The 18,928-nt window shown below is 40.5% G+C and overlaps 1 protein-coding gene across 4 annotated transcripts in view; it reads right to left on the bottom strand.

The window, feature by feature from the left end:
* The window catches only part of SULF1 (sulfatase 1), a 287,776-nt gene that overhangs the window by 34,706 nt on the left and 234,142 nt on the right, over positions 1-18,928 (bottom strand). For all 4 annotated transcript variants that reach the window (XM_039522855.1, XM_039522856.1, XM_039522853.1 and 1 more), the window contains one exon: positions 17,770-17,899. In XM_039522855.1, the coding sequence (XP_039378789.1) occupies positions 17,770-17,899 (130 nt within the window). The remainder of the gene's footprint in view (positions 1-17,769; positions 17,900-18,928) is intronic.

Genomic DNA, 18,928 nt, shown 5'->3' with positions numbered 1-18,928 from the left:
GTCCCTGATTGGGTAAATTGAAAGGCAAAGGGGACCAGATGCACTAACTAAAAAGCGGCTGTAAGTACATGATCCTTTAACTTTATATTAGTGCTGGCCTAGTTCCAATCTTAACTTACACCCTCTGTTAACAAGACAGACAACTGTGAATGAATTAACAACAGTGTTTGTTCCTCGACTTTCCAAATTCTTATTGGTTTGTACCACAACCTCAACATTAAGTTATATGTCTTTATTCAATATAATTCAGGCACAAAATATATATAGACGCTCAGGCTGAGTCACTGTGGTTTACTGCACAATAAATACCCCACTTAAGAAGTATTTAAAATGAACATTGTTTATCTAATAGACTGTGACAGCTCTGAGGGAGTTGCTGCAGCCTATTACATAGGGAGGAAATTAGACAATTTGTGAAAGGTGTCTTAGCAGTAGGCATGCTCAGAGTTTTATGAAAGGCAATTACTGCGCATTTGCACTAGACACTTTAATGTTAAATATATAGTCAAGTTTTATAACCAAGCTATAAACCCTTGAAAAACAGGCAACCGGAACTATAACACAGCTACAATGCTTTTACAGGTGCTGTCCAATTTCTGTAATGTTCCCTTTAATAAGCATCTTTGAATATCGCTTTTCAGGCTGGAGGTATTCAAGTAAGGGGGTGGGGGGGAGTGCATTTGAAAGCAACTTTAAGATCACACTCCCTTCATCTTCCTCTTATACATGGATGATTTAGTAACGATGATAATTAATATAAAATGATATGGGTAGAAATATTGTAGTGAACTGCAGCTGTGTATCCCTTTTCTCTGCTGGACAGAATCAGAAGTGGTTTTATCTCACAGGTGCTATAGTACTAATAGCTAAGGGAGTTTTTATTTTAGCTCAAGTGGCGACAGATTGTGCTACTGGAGTAAGAAGATCTGAGCTCCATGTCAGCTTTCACCATGAAGTTCCAAGTGGTCATGGTGTGCAGAGTACTGCCAACTGTACTGTACTTAGCTGGCAATAATATATAGTACAAACCAGCCGCGTTTTAGTCTGCTGAACTGAACTAGAACACTGAAAAATCAGGTTCAGCAAATATTGCAAATTCTTAGGGGTAGGACCCACCTCTTCCTATGAATTTCCATAATGGAAACAAGGACTCTGATCTTCACTGAGGTGGTCTGGGCACGACTGGTATACAAATATTCATTTGCATTGTGATGTTTTGCCACTATACAAATATTGCACACAAGGAGAAAGTGGGTGCAGCTGTCCCCAAGACGTCCTGTGTCAATAGAGCACAGGGAAGACTAATTTGGGATTGCCAAATCTTATGGACAAACCTTCCCAGTTTCCTACATTCCTAGTTAGAATGGTATCACTGTTAGACACTAACTTATAAAGTTAAAATTCACCTGGTTGCCTATTATAGATCAGATCACTCACAATTCTGAAGCCCACTGACTGAGGAACACTGAAATACAGTAATCTATAATACTAACATTGCAAATTTCTTCTGTTGATCTGTATCACACCTTGAGTGTTCATAATGGTGTGGAAATTCACTTATTTTGTATTTCTTAAATATTATTTATTGTAGCCTAAAAAGAAATCAACAGATTTTCAATAATTTTAAACTTGTTTTTTTAATCTTACATTTACAAATAATCTCTAAAAAATGAGTGTCAATCTGTTCTTTTATTTTCCCTCCATCATACATGTGCGCCCTGATTTATTATTGTAGGGTTGCTCACAAGTGATAGGCTACCAGCTCTGATATTTTTATTTACTTTGATAGGGGGCAGAAGTATTTAAGCAGTGAATTCACAGGGGAAAAAATAAACCCTACAGAAATAACATGACCTGAAATTTGCAAACAGTTACGTGATGAAAAGGAGGGTAAATTTTAGGCTCGCAAACCTTGACAGTGCCAGTTAGAAAATGGAAAGAAGAGGAAAAAAGCCCTGGAAGTTTTCAGGAAACTGTTAAAATACACACAAAGAATATTTACTGGATAGACTTACATGCAACTTTGTATTTAAGACACTTTAAAATATGATTCACAGAAGACTTAGGGACATTTAAAATTGAACAATAAAAATGATCCCCTATTTATCACTTCAAAGTATGCAAGAAATGCATGGATGGTATTGTTCAAAAAGTTGAACTTCAATCCATTTTTTAACATCAAAAAAAGGTAACTATTTGAGAAAACTCAGCTTCCAAAATATAGAGTTAAAGAATAGATATTCTACGGTCAGGCTGGGTAGATGAGGAAATCACATTTATTTGCCAGTTTTTCCATTAAGGATATTTACTTTCCCTCTGACAGTTTAAAGATTACTTTAATTTGGAAGAAAGTCAATAGTGGAAGCATATGCACTTAGGTCGCATGTTGAGACTGTAAATGGACATCAAACATACGTCACCTAAGTAACCATCTCTACTGGATCTTCTACATATTCCTGCCAGCACTTAAGACTCAACATCATCAGCAGAGAGAGACTCTTCTCTGATCTTCTATCAAATGTGTGCTGATTAACCTAAAAGAAATGCTTCAAGTTCAGGCCTAATGCCAAATCTGCCCACAGATGCACCTAAATAGCACCCACTGACATGCTGAGACAGAATTTGCCCATTAAGTTATAATAGCAATACCAATAATAATTATATTCCTAATGGGTCAAAGGATTCCAAAGACTTAAAGCCATGCTAGTCAAACACATCCAACAGAAGGCTGAATTTAGTCCACAGTGTATTGGACATGCAAGAGTCCTTGGAAAGAAGGAGGACCACAACTGCTAGAACTATGGAAAATGTGCAAAGCTAAATTCATGCATAATGATGTTTTTTTGCCCTAGAATATATAAATCCTGAACTGATGTGGTAAATAGAATAAATATGATTCAGAACGGTGACGTTCATTCTGATATCGTGGTATTAGGGGTTGCTGATAAATTGCATAGCATAAATAAACCAGAGATACAGTTTCTTTGAAGGGCAACATCGAAGACGAGAAAGGTGATATTACTGAAATGAAAGTATTCCCTGACATGGACAAAAATAAATGTGTGCACTGAATTAGAAGGAATTGTCAAATGCGGAAAAACTGCATTCTGTTTAAATGAAAAGCTACGTATCTATTGTTAAAATATGCTATTTTATAATGATTTGAAGGATTCTCTCTAATGATAAAGTTTTCCTTATCACTTTTGGTTGCCATGTTATATACAGGATGGTGTTTCAAAAAGGGAGGGACAATTTCTGATGATTCTTAGGAATCATTGGGTGACGCATCTGCACCTCTGTTTTTGTAAGCTAGGTGGGATTCTGGTACCAAGACAGTTGGGTGAAGGAGCAGGGACAGGCTGGAGTAAGGAACAGATGAAAGAGCACCCACAAGGTCCAGTTCAGCAAAGCACTTCTGCATGTGCTTAACTTTAGGTTTATTTGTAGCCCCACTGAAGGCAACAAGATTGCTCAGATGCTTAAAGCATGTGCTTAAGTGCATGGTGAATTGGGATCCCCAAAATGGGGAGCAGGTGGAGAAGCTGGACTGATATGGTTGTAGTGGCAGGAGGAAGCCACCACATACCAAGACCAGTGGTTACCATTTTAGATAGCCACTAATGTGAAACCTGACTTGTGTAAGGATGAATCAGGGAAATATGCCTGGATTTGTGCACAAATCAGAGCCAGACTGTGTATTCATCATATTCCTAATTTTAACCCTGTAATTGCCACTAACAGATTTGTATCTGTATCCCTCTTTTGAGCAAAAATAAATTAAAGCAATGTTGACAAAATAAGATGATTACGCAGTAAACCAAACTGGCAAAAGTTACTGGTATCTATTTTTAGCAACTTCTTTCAAAAATTCTTTTTTTAGAGCAGACAGAACATGGATCATTTATTTGGAGAATGACAAGGGTACAAAATATATCGGAAGGACAGGACAGGCCGTGCAGGGGGAGGAGTGGCACTATATGTTAAAGAAAGTGTAGATTCAAATGAAGTAAAAATCTTAAGCGAATCCACAGGTTCCATAGAGTCTCTATGGATAGAAATTTCATGCTCTAGTAAAAATATAACAGTAGGGATCTATTATCGACCACCTGACCAGGACAGTAATAGTGATGATGAAATGCTAAGGGAAATTAGAGAGGCTATCAAAATTAAGAACCCAATAATAGTGGGGGATTTCAATTATCCCCATATTGACTGGGAACATTTCACTTCAGGACGAAATGCAGAGATAAAATTTCTCAATACTTTAAATGACTGCTTCATGGAGCAGCTGGTACGGGAACCCACAAGGGGAGAGGCGACTCTAGATTTAATCCTGAGTGGAGCGCAGGAGCTGGTCCAAGAGGTAACTATAGCAGGACCGCTTGGAAATAGTGACCATAATACAATAGCATTCAACATCCCTGTGGTGGGAAGAACATCTCAACTGCCCAACACTGTGGCCTTTAATTTCAAAAGGGGGAACTATACAAAAATGAGGGGGTTAGTTAGACAAAAGTTACAAGGTACAGTGACTAAAGTGAAATCCCTGCAAGTTGTGTGGGCCCTTTTTAAAGACACCATAATAGAGGCCCAACTTCAATGTATACCCCAAATTAAGAAAAACAGTAAAAGAACTAAAAAAGAGCCACCGTGGCTTAACAACCATGTAAAAGAAGCAGTGAGAGATAAAAAGACTTCCTTTAAAAAGTGGAAGTCAAATCCTAGTAAAGAGGAAAATAGAAAGGAGCACAAACACTGCCAACTTAAGTGCAAGAGTGTAATAAGAAAAGCCAAAGAGGAGTTTGAAGAACGGCTAGCCAAAAACTCCAAAGGTAATAACAAAATGTTTTTTAAGTACATCAGAAGCAGGAAGCCTGCTAAACAACCAGTGGGGCCCCTTGACGATGAAAATACAAAAGGAGCGCTTAAAGATGATAAAGTCATTGCGGAGAAACTAAATGGATTCTTTGCTTCAGTCTTCACGGCTGAGGATGTTAGGGAGATTCCCAAACCTGAGCTGGCTTTTGTAGGTGACAAATCTGAGGAACTGTCACAGATTGAAGTATCACTAGAGGAGGTTTTGGAATTAATTGATAAACTCAACATTAACAAGTCACTGACCAGATGGCATTCACCCAAGAGTTCTGAAAGAACTCAAATGTGAAGTTATGAACTATTAACTAAGGTTTGTAACCTGTCCGTTAAATCGCTTCGTACCCAATGACTGGAAGTTAGCTAATGTAACGCCAATATTTAAAAAGGGCTCTAGGGGTGATCCCGGCAATTACAGACCGGTAAGTCTAACGTCGGTACCGGGCAAATTAATTGAAACAATAGTAAAGAATAAAATTGTCAGACACATAGAAAAACATAAACTCTTGAGCAATAGTCAACATGGTTTCTGTAAAGGGAAATCGTGTCTTACTAATCTATTAGAGTTCTTTGAAGGGGTCAACAAACATGTGGACAAGGGGATCCGTGGACATAGTGTACTTAGATTTCCAGAAAGCCTTTGACAAGGTCCTCACCAAAGGCTCTACGTAAATTAAGCTGTCATGGGATAAAAGGAAAGGTCCTTTCATGGATTGAGAACTGGTTAAAGGACAGGGAACAAAGGGTAGGAATTAATGGTAAATTCTCAGAATGGAGAGGGGTAACTAGTGATGTTCCCCAGGGGTCAGTCCTGGGACCAATCCTATTCAATTTATTCATAAATGATCTGGAGAAAGGGGTAAACAGTGAGGTGGCAAAGTTTGCAGATGATACTAAACTACTCAAGATAGTTAAGACCAAAGCAGATTGTGAAGAACTTCAAAAAGATCTCACAAAACTAAGTGATTGGGCAACAAAATGGCAAATGAAATTTAATGTGGATAAATGTAAAGTAATGCACATTGGAAAAAATAACCCCAACTATACATACAACATGATGGGGGCTAATTTAACTACAACGAGTCAGGAAAAAGATCTTGGCGTTATCGTGGATAGTTCTCTAAAGATGTCCACGCAGTGTGCAGAGGCAGTCAAAAAAGCAAACAGGATGTTAGGAATCATTAAAAAGGGGATAGAGAATAAGACTGAGAATATATTATTGCCCTTATATAAATCCATGGTACGCCCACATCTCGAATACTGTGTACAGATGTGGTCTCCTCACCTCAAAAAAGATATTCTAGCACTAGAAAAGGTTCAGAAAAGAGCAACTAAAATGATTAGGGGTTTAGAGAGGGTCCCATATGAGGAAAGATTAAAGAGGCTAGGACTCTTCAGTTTGGAAAAGAGAAGACTAAGGGGGGACATGATAGAGGTATATAAAATCATGAGTGGTGTTGAGAAAGTGGATAAGGAAAAGTTATTTACTTATTCCCATAATACAAGAACTAGGGGTCACCAAATGAAATTAATAGGCAGCAGGTTTAAAACAAATAAAAGGAAGTTCTTCTTCACGCAGTGCACAGTCAACTTGTGGAACTCCTTACCTGAGGAGGTTGTGAAGGCTAGGACTATAACAATGTTTAAAAGGGGACTGGATAAATTCATGGTGGCTAAGTCCATAAATGGCTATTAGCCAGGTTGGGTAAGAATGGTGTCCCTAGCCTCTGTTCGTCAGAGGATGGAGATGGATGGCAGGAGAGAGATCACTTGATCATTGCCTGTTAGGTTCATTCCCTCAGGGGCACCTGGCATTGGCCACTGTCGGTAGACAGATACTGGGCTAGATGGACCTTTGGTCTGACCCGGTACGGCCTTTCTTATGTTCTTATGTTCTAAGCCAAGACAGCAGGCACTATTCATCATCAATGCCTTATTATTGCTGGAATTGTTGGGAAGTTGCATTGAAATCAATAGGGTTCGTGAGTGATGTTATTATGCTGTATTATAATTTTAGCTGAGTTTTAGTGGGTGCCTGGGATCTAGCTGTCATTTCTGGCTAGCCATCTGACACTTCTATTGAGCTCTTACCAGCTTATGTGTTTTTCTTCATACTCTGCAGCTGGCCATAAAGTTGACCTTTACAAATGTATGGTCTGAGGAATATTTATTTTATGAGAACATAGATACTTGAGCCAAACCAGACTACACCTAACAAGCTACATTCTAATTTCCTCTACAATATTATCTGTAGGTTGATTGATGGCAGCAGTCCTTTTAGCATTACAGACTGACAAGCCTTTGATTTGATATTGATATGATAACATGAAGCAAAATAAAATGAAATTCTGTCATTTGAAAGCCTAATGTAAAAGTATACATGAGGTATACATAAAATGCATGTATAGACAACACAAAATGCTTTTTGGTTTAAGGCCACAAGAGTCTTAGAAACTTACTACAAAACTCATGTCTGGATTCAGCGGCATCTCTCTAGTGACCATCAGTGAAGACTTGTATGACTATAAAAATGTTCTAGCTTACCCTAACTTAATTTCATTATACAGGCCTTAAGCCCACTTTGCAAACCAGAACCAAACCTGCAATATTACTTTAGGGCAGTTCCAACCTATAAATACTCAAGAGAAAACATAACCTTTTGCATCTCCCAATGTGTTATAAAGGAACACAGTCAAGGCTGCTGAGTTATGGCTAGGGCTATGATTTTGTCATGGAGGTCACTGTGACTTCCAGAGACCTCCATGACTTGAGCCCCCAGCTCCTGGTGGCAAAGAGCTGCTGGGGGCAGGGGTGCTCTGGAGCTCGCAGGCAGCGGGGGGGCAGGGGTGCCCTGGAGCGCCCAGGCAGCGGGCGGCCTGTGAGTTCTCGGCTGCAATGGGCAACAGGGGTGCTCCACAGCGCCTGACTGTGGCGGGAGCCCCAGAGCATGGAACCACAGTGGGTGATGAGGAGACCCCAAGCTCCCAGCACCGCAGGCGGTGCAGCCCTGTGAGTTCCCAGCCGCCGCGGGTGGTGGGGGTGCTCCACAGCTCCCAGCCACCATGGGCCACTGGGGTGCCCCACAGCTCCAAGCCACCGTGCACGGCGGGGAGACCCTACAGCTTCGAGCCAAGCCTCCCTGGGTGGTGTGAGGACCCCGCAGCTCTCCATTTTGTCACGCATATTTTTAGTAAAAGTCACAGACGGGTCACAGGCTTCCATGAATTTTTCTTTATTTCCTGTGACCTGTCCGTGACTTTTACTAAAAATATGCGTGACAAAATCTTAGCCTTAGTTATGGCATTATACCTACTGGCTTGAACATACATGTGATGCAAACACATGTTTGCAGCTGCACCATCTTCTCCATTCTGGCAGCTGGCTCAGTTCATTTTAACTGGCAGCAGATTAACACTTTACAAGTGCAGGATTCTTGCAAGTTTCAATCCTCTGCTGTCCACAAGACCAGAGCTGGAAGGTAGCGTGTTGCAGATGGTAGAAGATGTAGGCCCATAAAATAAACAAGCCCAGTGCCGGGTTTGGTGTTGTTGGGTCATCCAACTCAGGAGTTGGAACTTAAATTTATCAAAATCCTCACTTTGAGGAGGCTGAATTTTGTGTCTGTCAGGAGGAGATTTAAATATAACATTGTATCTCTGTGAAATTTTAGACTTGGAAGGTGCATGTTTAATAGTGGATCGGATACTGAATTTAACAGTGGACTTGATAGTGCAATGGAGATAGGTGTGACATCAGATAATGGTATCCTGATGGACAATTTAAATCCCATTGGTCAAATTAGCTTGGAGGTAAAATTTGTTGGTGAAGTGCCATAAGTTACAAGAGAGACAGAATGACGTGTAAATGATGCAGTATTTAAACTTGTACTCATTTGATATTTGGTAGGTGTCTAAAGGAAAACCCTATTAATTGATTTCAGTTGAAATTACATAGGTGGATCTGAGGGCAGAATAGATGCTGTGGGGTTAAAATAAAGTTAACCTAGGAAGAGGTTTGTTCAGGCAACAGTTAACTTTCAATTTCATGCTGATGATGTAAGGTTTTTTTTTTAAAATATACAGTTGTAATATTTTAATATTCTGTCATACATTTGTACTGTTACAAATTACAAATTACTTACCTATGACTGAAAGTAATTTTTTTAATGCACAAATGTGTGTGTCAGGTATTTCCAATTTTAAAACACAAACACTAGTGGATGGTGTTTTATATATAAATACTCTCTTCTTAATTACTGGAGCTAGCATACAGAAGCAGCGAACAGGGGAGTTCTGAAAGGGAGATGTACAGGTAAAGAAAGAGAGACTACATGACTCTTAGGGTGAGTTTGAAGTCTGTTGGCTTGTTTAGTGTACGCTTGCCTGATTAAAGTTTATAGTGTGGTCTGTTTTGTGGTCTGTGTGATAACCAAGCAGCCTGGTAGACGAGGCAGAGAGCTTACTAATGAGGCTATAGCCTGCTCTCCACTGAGCCCTGAGCCGTTCAGGATCCCTCAATAAGGGGGCAGGGATAACTCACGGAGAACAGGGGTTTAAAGAGCCAGCTCCTAAGCTACCCAAAGGGGGAGTATTGTGATGGAGTTTAGAGACTGAGTGTGAGAGGCAGATACATCTAGGAAATATACTCTAATCTTAGGCCAAAACCCTCCAATCACCCTGCAAAGCAAAAATAATACAGGCAGAGGTCCAGCAGCAGAGTGGGGGTTATCAGTTTAAAATATATATAATTGGAGATATACCTATCTCCTAGAACTGGAAGGGACCTTGAAAGGTCATTGAGTCCAGCCCCCTACCTGCACTAGCAGGACCAAGTACTGATTTTTGCCCCAGATTCTTAAGCGGCCCCCTCAAGGATTGAACTCACAACCCTGGGTTTAGTAGGCCAATGCTCAAACCACTGAGCTATCCCTCCTCATTTATTGCAATCAATGCAACATATACTGCCTTGAGGGCAGGTAGCAGATATGTGCATATATGGCCCTCAGAGATTGAGTATGGGCTCTTAAAACCAGAGCTGCTGAACTGGATTAGCTAAGGGAGACAGAGAGGTACACAGAGGACACTGTCAGGGACACAGGAAGGCGGTGCCATCCCCAGTCTAATAGCCTTTGTGTTGTTGAGGAGGATGAAAGTCTCAGGGAAGGAGAACATCAAGCTGGAGCAGAGGGAAAAGATCTCATAGTTGAGACCCTCCTTCCAGATGATGTCATAGTACTCTCACACTGATGATACCTCTCTGGGAGAGGGGACCGCAGTTATTAGGAAGAGAGAGGTAATAGTAATGTGAGATTTGATTATTAGAAATATAGATAGATTTGTGATGACCAGGAGAACTGCATGATGAATTGCCTACCGGGTGCAAAAGTTGTGGACCTCTCAAGACATCTAGATAGACGTATGTGCAATTCTGGGAAGGAGCTGGTGGTTGTGGTATATGTAGGTACCAATGATATAGGAAAGGTAGAAGACAGGTCCTGGAGGCCAAATGTAGGTTCCTATATAAGAGATTAAAATTCAGAACCTCCATGGTCGCATTCTTTAAAATGTTTCCAGTTCCACGCATAGAGCCAGTTAGACAGACAGAATTGCAGAGTCTCAACACACTGATGAGACAATGGTGTTGGGAGGAGGGATTTAGGTTTATTAGGAACTGGGGAACCTATATAGGAAGGATGGACTTCACGTAAACTAAAATGGAACCAGATTGCTGGTATATAAAATTAAAAAGTTCACAGAGGAGTTTTTAAACTAAGGGCTGAGAGAAAGACAACAGGTATGGAGGAGCACACAGTTCAGACACATCCTTTAGGGGAGCATTTATTAGATGGGATACTCTATATCCTAATAAAGAGGAGAGGCTAGAACTTGATAAACTACAGGTAAAAACGGAAGAGAAACTCTCAAACAAAAACGAATCCCATTCAATTACATCACATGAAGGCAGACTATCAATATTGAAACATTTTATAAGCGCTTGTATACAAATGCTAGAAATCTAAATGCTAAGATGGGTGAACTTGAGTGCCTCGTATTAAATGAGGATATTGATATAATAGGCTTCACAGAAACTTGATGATAATTAATGGACACAGTGATACCAGGGTACAAAAATATACAGGAATGACAGAATAGGGCACTGGGAGGAATGGCACTATATATGAAAGAAAGCATAGTATCAAAAAAGTAAAAATCTTAAATGAATGAAACTGACTGTAGAATCTCTATGGATAGAAATTCTGTGCTTGAACAATAAGAGGACAGCAGTAGGAATATATTATCAACACTCATCAAGATGGTGATGGTGACTGTGAAATGCTCAGGGAGATTAGAGAGGCTACAAAAACAGAAAATCCAATAATAATGGGGGATTTCAACTATCCCCATACTGACTGGGTATGTGTCACCTCAGGACAGGATGCAGGTATAACATCTAGACACCATAAGGGACTGCTTCTTGGAGCAGCTAGTCCTGGAACCCACAAGGGGAGATGTGATTTTTATTTAATCCTAAATGGAGCACAGGGTCTGATGAAAGAGGTGAATATAGATGAACTGCTCAGTAATAGCAACTGTAATATTAAATTTAACATCCTTGTGAGAGTGTGTGTATGTGTGTGGGAAATACCAAAGAAACCTACCACAGTGGGATTTAACTTCAAAAAGGGGAACTACACAAAAATGAGGAAGCTAGTTATATGGGGGGCCAGAACAATATGTATAGTGGGGATGCTGAGAGCCATTGAACCAAACTGTAAACCCAGTATATAATGGAAACCACTTCAAGCCAGGCAGTGGGCAGCACAGAACCCCTAGTTCCGGCACATATGTAGTTATATAGAAATTAAAAGGAACAGTCACAAAAGTGAAATGCCTGAAAGCTTCATGGAAACTATTTAAAAACACGATAATAGAGGCTCAAACTAAATGTATACCCCAAATAAAAAAAAAACTGTAAAAGGACCAAAAAATGCCAATGTGGCTAAAGAGCAGCGTAAAAGAGGCTGTTAGAGGCAAAAAGGCATCCTTTAAAAATTGGAAGTCAAATCCTACTGAGGAAAATAGAAAGGAGCATAAACTCTGGCAAGTAAAGTGCAAAAGTATAATTAGGCAGGCCAAAAATGAATTTGACAAGCACGTAGCAAAAGACACAAAAACCAACGGCAATTTTTTTTTAATTATGTCAGAAGCAGGAAGCCTACCAACAGTCAGTGGTGCCACTGGATGATCAAGGTGCTAAAGGAGCACTCAGAGAAGACAAGGCTGTTGCAATGAAGCTAAGTGAATTCTTTGCACTGGTCTTCACTGGAGAGGATGTGATGGAGGTTCCCATATCTGAGTCATTCTTTTTAGGTGACAAATCTGAGAAACCATCCCAAATAGAGGTGTCAGTAGATGAGGTTTTGGAATAAATTGATTAATAATAATAATGTCGCCAAAACCAGATATTCACCCAAGAGTTCTGCAGAAATTCAAATATGAAATTGCAGAACTACTAACTGTGGTATGTGACCTATTGGTTAAATCAGCCTCTGTACCAGATGACAGCTAATGAAATGCCAATTTTTCAAAGAAAGGTTCCAGAGGCAATGTTGGCAATTACAGGCGATAAGCGTAACTTCAGTAGCAGGAAAACAGTATGGAGCAGAATTATCTGAGACATACATGAACATGATATGTTAGGGAAGAGTCAACATGTTTTTTGTAAAGGGAAATCATACCTCATCAATCTACTAGAATTCTTTGAGAGTATCAAAAAGCATGAGGACAGGGGTCATACAGTTGATATAGTGTACTTGGACTTTGAGAAAGCCTTTGACAAGGTCCCTCACCAAAGGCTCTTAAGCAAAGTAAGCAGTCATGGCATAAGAGGGAACATCCTTTCATGGATCAATAACCCGTTAAAAAACAGGAAACAAAGAGTAGGCATAAATGGTTAGTTTTCAGAATGGAGAGAAGTAAATAGCAGGGCTCCCCAAGGCTCTGGGCTGGAACCTGTGCTGTTCAACATATTCCTAAATTATCTGGAAAAGTGTGTAAACAGTGAGGTGGCAAAGTTTGAAGACAATACTATATTACCAAAAATAGTTAAGTACAAAGCAGACTGTGAAGAGTTACGAAGGAATCTCACAAAACTGGGTGACTTGTCTGCAAAATGGCAGATAAAATTCAATGTTCATAAATGTAAATAAATGCACACTGGAAAAATAATCCCAATTATACATACAAAACGATGGGATATGACAGAGTTCTGTAATATGAATGGTGTGGAGAAAATGACTAGGGAATTGTTATTTACCCCTTCCCAGGGGTTTCTAAGTGAAATTAATAGGCAGCAGCTTTAAAACAAACCTAAGGAACATAAAATACTTCTTTACACAACGCACAGTCAACTAGTTGCCAGGGAACATTCTGAAGGCCAAAAGTATAACTGTATTCACAAAAGTATTAGTACATTCATGAGGGATAGGTCCCTCAATGGCTATTAGCCCAGACGTTTAGGGACGCAACCCCATGCTTGAGGTGTCTCTAAACTTCTGGCTGCCAGAAGCTGTGACTGGATGATAGGAGATGGATTATTTGATAAATTCCCCTGTTCTGTTTATTCCATCCGAAGCATCTGGCACTGGCTCCTGATGGACGACAGGATATTAGGCTAGACAGAGCATTGGTCTGACTCAGTATGGCCATTCTTGTGTTCTTATGCAATTACTGTAGTAAAATAGTCATAGGAAATATTCACCACTGATGGAAAGAAAACTTCAAGCCACTACAACGAAAAAAACCCCCATAGTTATAATTGATGCTCATTTAACTGGGTTCAACTCCACTATAGTCATTGGGTTACATCCAAGTAAGCCAGAGACAAATTTAGCTCATAAACTATATAAAGAGGAAATATACAGGCTCAGATTCTCTGTGGTGTCTAGCTTCTGGTTGGTACAGCAGATATGGGGGCTTTCAGGGAGCGAGGTAATGCACCCTGATTCTCTGGCTGTTTCTATCATGGCAATACCTCAAAGAACCATCCACCAGCTGGGTACAACAGGAGCACAGCACATTCTTCTCATGCCACCTTTCTGCCCCCTATGTTTGGTTTGTGGGGAAAGGGCAGGTAAGGAGCCTGCTACCCCAGCTCCGTAATTATTGGATTCTCTCTCACACTGGCAGAGGGAATATGGGCAGTTTCCACAGTTCAAGCTGTGCAAAGGGAGCATTGCGGCCAGAGAACTTGGCCCATGGTATTGATATATTGGCCTGGATCTGGACCAAAAACTCTGGATCTGACCAACCAAATAAGTTAGGTGGGGAGAGTGTGGCAAAGGTTGGAGTCTGAACTTTAATCAGTCTCTGAATTTCACAGCAGGCCTCTAGCTCACTTATAAGTCAAAGAAAAACCAGCATCTGAACATCCCAAACTGTGAAGGAGAGGAGAAAGGGTTTGAAATCCAACTAGACAGATATAGTAAATATGTGCAAAATTTGGAAATTATGCACCCTTGTGGTCAGTCATGCATGTAACTGGCTGTGTGTAAGTGACCACATCCAATTTGTGTGTACTTACCATTTGGATACGTGTTAGAATATGCTTTCAATTACATGTACCTAACTTTGAAAACCAGCCACTTTTTGCTGTAAGCAGAATTACTATTAAGAGATGCATTTAGTATTTCAACCTGGTTCTTCTTGTTCTATATATGCAATATGGACAAGTTAATTCTGCTGTGGAGACCTGGGACCAAATTTGTCCCTGGTATTACTATACAGATGTCAACTGAGTTACCACAGGAATGATTTGGCTCATTAACTTTAGCTTAGGCCGTGGGTTCCTGAAGGCTGTAGAAATGTCACGGCTAATGTTAGCCTATTATTTTTCTATCTGATTTATTTGTGCTGATATCCTTAAAAATGTAAACCAATCATTAGGACTGAAAGTTTGTCACTGATTTTTTCCTAAAGATCTTTGGTTACAAACAGACTCCCATATAGCAGCTCCAGGCTGGCTTTTGGGCTCCATGAACCCATGGCTAACGAGTCCTTGCTTATTCAAAGGAGCCCAAACCAATCACAGCTGTGGGAGGCAGCATTACATGCCATTGCTACTGCAAGCTCTCTTCGAGCCTAGTGCCTGCAACCAATGAGATATCAGATCAAAAGAAGGGCAGCTAGATGGCTTACGCCAGTGGATTAGGGATAGGACTGAGAGCAAGGGATAATGTTGCAACTCAGTCTTACCTTTTCCACATGTGTATTACAAAAGTTATGACAAAATCATAGTTTGGCATAAGATGTAACAAGCACATGAAATAATTGCAAGGAAAATAGTTTGGTATTTTAAAACTCAACACTTTAGTGCCCAAAGGTCTAAATGAGACCGTTGATCTCTCCGTTTTTGTAGAAATATTCAGTTTGCCCCCACCTGTTTTAATCGCTGTTTGCAATGGCAATAGTTGGACGCTTGAAAACCTTGCCCTTCAATGAGACTGATATATTATGTATATCCTTTCAAAAGTGGCTGTATTTTATAAGCATGGGTGAGATGAAAACTGTGGCAAAGGACTCTCTTGATGGTTTGCCAGTCAAAACATATTCCAGACCAATCTGGGATTAACTGAGATGTACTGTAACAGTGTGTTTCAGTGAATGACAAGAATAAAGACATGAGTGGATTATTTGTCAGTGTATGAACTATGGTGTGTGCCATCCTGTTTGTTTTACAGAACTCCACCTGCTTTGGATAAAGCACCACAGGTGGCTACAGACTGAAACTGGAAATTAAGCACAGCAGCACTTTGTATTCTCATTCAAAACAATTTGCTAATATTGCTTTTAAAAGCAATGATTATAATTAGCTAGAATGCTAAAACTGAGCTTGTGAGGGAAACATACAAATGTATTTTCAATGTTTATTATTAATAGGGAATATTCTTGTAAAACTCCATTCAATACATTCAGAATTCTACACATCACAAGAGACACCCCTCCTCCATATCATCACTAAATATATTGCACTAATTCATAATCAAATAAATATTTTGGGCTTAATTTTTTTTAATTCCTTAACCCAGCTCCCATTTTTTTAAACACTAGTGAACAGCTGCTGGTGCAAGTGTACTATTTGATACCTAGCTACCTGCTCCATCTAGCAAAAGTTTCTGCTTTACAAATGTTTATGGTAGGTACTTGCGCCAGCTGCTGATGTTGCCTTCACTCTACTAGAATGTGTCAATACCTTAGCTGGTGGGGTTATATTAGCCAACTGGTAGTATAAATGAATGCACAAAGGATAAAATCCTTTGAGTAGACACTGATCTGCCCTTAGGTCTGTCCAAAATTGCAATAAACAACTGAGAAGAAGACCTAAAAGACTTAGTATGCTCCAGATAGAAAGCTAGAGCCCTTTTCACTTCACCAAATGTAGTCTCTCCTCATCTCTATGAGCCTGAAGTTTCAGAAAGGAAATTGGTATGTAGATTGCCTGGCTAACATGAAACCTTAAGATGAACCTTATGCCTATGGAAAACTGTACAGGGAGGGTTTGATACTAGGGCTTTTAACTCTCCCATCCTTCTGGCAAGGTAGTGACCACTAGAATTGCTACTTTAATAAAGAAGTGTGGCAGAGAGCAAGTTGCAAGGAGTTCAAAGGGTGGTCCCATCAATCTTGCTAGGACCAAGATCAGACCCCAAGGAGGGATAGGATCTTGCACATGTGCATACAATGCTGACGAAATGGGAGTTGGAGAAAAGGGACCTACTACCTACTGAGATGTAGAAGGCTGAAATAGCTGCCAAAGGCACTCTTATAGAGTTAATAGCCAAACTCTGTTTTAGATATAGAAGATAATCCAGTACAAGATCCAGGCCCACTTTGGAGATACATCTTTCTGATGGGACCCAATGTTGAAGCACTTCCACTTAGCTAGGTAAGTGCTCCTACTGGAGGGTTTTCTGCTAGTCATAAGCACTTTCTGAATGACCTTTAAACAGGATCTGTCAAATGGTGTTAACCACAAAGCAGCCCTGCTGTCAGATGGAGGGCTCTGAGGTTGGGATGGAGCAGGCAACTGTGGTCCTGGGAAATGATGTCTGGATCCAACAGAAGAGACAGTGGAGGCTTGTAGGGTTGAGTACCAGTGCTGATAAGGCCATGCTGGTGCTATAAGGATGAGGCAAACATGATCTTCTTTGACTTTGAATAAGAACTTGGGTTGCAAAGAAACTGGAGGGAAGGTGTACAGGAGGGAATTCTTCCAGGATAGGAAAAAAGCATTAATCAGCGAGCCTGGGCTGAGACCTCCCCAAGAACAGATCTGATGGCATTTTCTCACCAACTTGTGAGAGCTTTCATGCATTTCCTCAGCCTGAATGTCAAGCACAGAGGCCACCCTTCTCAAAAGATCCTGATGAGCTCAGTGATCCTCTGACAGTGGAGAATCACTTGGTGGCTCAATAGCTTCATCTGGAGAAGAGGGAGAGGACACCACAGGCTTTCGAGGTGGTAGCTGATCTATGTCTTGCTGAGTGACTTCTGGCTGGTTAGTACTGACCGCACTACTGGGAACCAGCGAATGATACCCTCCGTGCCAATGCCACCAGACTGCTCTCAAAGATAGTGAACAAGAGGGTTGAGTGGAAGGATACCCCCGGTGTTCAGGATGGCCACTGACATGGGCCTGGGAAATATTTGGGAAATATAGTCACCCCATATTTAATGTAATGCACCAAGACATTTTTATATTTTCTTACTTATAGAGACATTAGGCAAATGTAGTCTCTTTAACCTATTTCTGATAAACCTCATGCAATATGTCACCACATCATTCCCAGAAATACATTCCATTAGGGTGTATACAGTTCTGGAATCATTTGTTACTCACCTGTCCTGGTTGCTCACAAGCTGTCTGGTATCTCGCTTGCTGGCATAATTCTTTTACTCTCTCATATTTTGGTAAATGGTTAGACTGTTGAGCATTTTTGTTGGGCTCCTCCTTCTTGCGCAGAAATTTGCTTTCAAAAGGGAAAAAAGAGTAAACATTTTTGCAGGCAATGCACTCAACATTGAAGGGGTACATTTCATTTAAAAAGCAATGATATTCAAGATTTAGCATCTGGTGGCCATCTTCTATGACAGTGGTTCTCAAACTGTGGGTCGTGGCCCTGTTTTAATGGGGTTGCCAGGACTGGTGTTAGACTTCAGCCCTGGGTGGTGGGGTTCAGTTTACAGGAGCTTTGGTCCCCCTGTCCAGGGTGGAAGGCCTTGGGCAGGCTCAGGCTTCGGTCCCCCCTCCTGGGGTCATGTGGTAATTTTTATTGTCAGAAGGGCGACGCGGTGCAATGAAGTTTGAGAACCCCTGTTCTAAATTAAAAACATTCATGTGCTTGTGAGATATAGCAACAGGAGCTTTTGCAGTAAATGAATGGTCCAACTGACATACTGGAAACCTACACCAGCAGTCATTGCTTCTCTTTAGGAATTATTAGTGTAGTCATACCCACAAGTTTATGTTCACAGACTGTCATGTCATAAGTGCCATAAAAGGAATTATTGTAATACTTTTACTCAGAGAATTTTCACAGTAATAAAGGGCAAGGCAATGTAAATGATAAATTGTGTGAGAAAATGTTGAATAGCTATATTTATGAATCTCATTTACATATGGACCTGTCCTTTACTTAAATCAAAAGGAGAAGGATTCCTAACTGAGGTGAAAACTATAAAATTATCTGATAGAAGAATGTTGCACCATCACATCAACAGCAGAACTTGGAGAAGAGTGATGGAATGGGGAGGAAAAAATCAGCCAGGTGACCAAGTGAACGGCCATGGGTCTGAGGTTAAAGGACAAATCTAGGCAAGTGGAAGGGATGGGCCAGTAAAGTTGCTGTGGAAAGCACCCACTCAAATCTCTTATGAAACCGCCTAAGAAGAAGAGCCACTGGTTGCACAGCTTGCACTGGGGGACAAAGAAACCCTGTCAGTGTACTTGCAGACTTTACAGCCTAGCTGACCACTAAAAAGAGAAGAGAGCAAGCACA

Source organism: Mauremys reevesii, linkage group 2, assembly GCF_016161935.1.
Source record: "Mauremys reevesii isolate NIE-2019 linkage group 2, ASM1616193v1, whole genome shotgun sequence".
Taxonomy (NCBI): Eukaryota; Metazoa; Chordata; order Testudines; family Geoemydidae; genus Mauremys; species Mauremys reevesii.
This window is presented reverse-complemented; position numbering and strand designations above follow the sequence as displayed.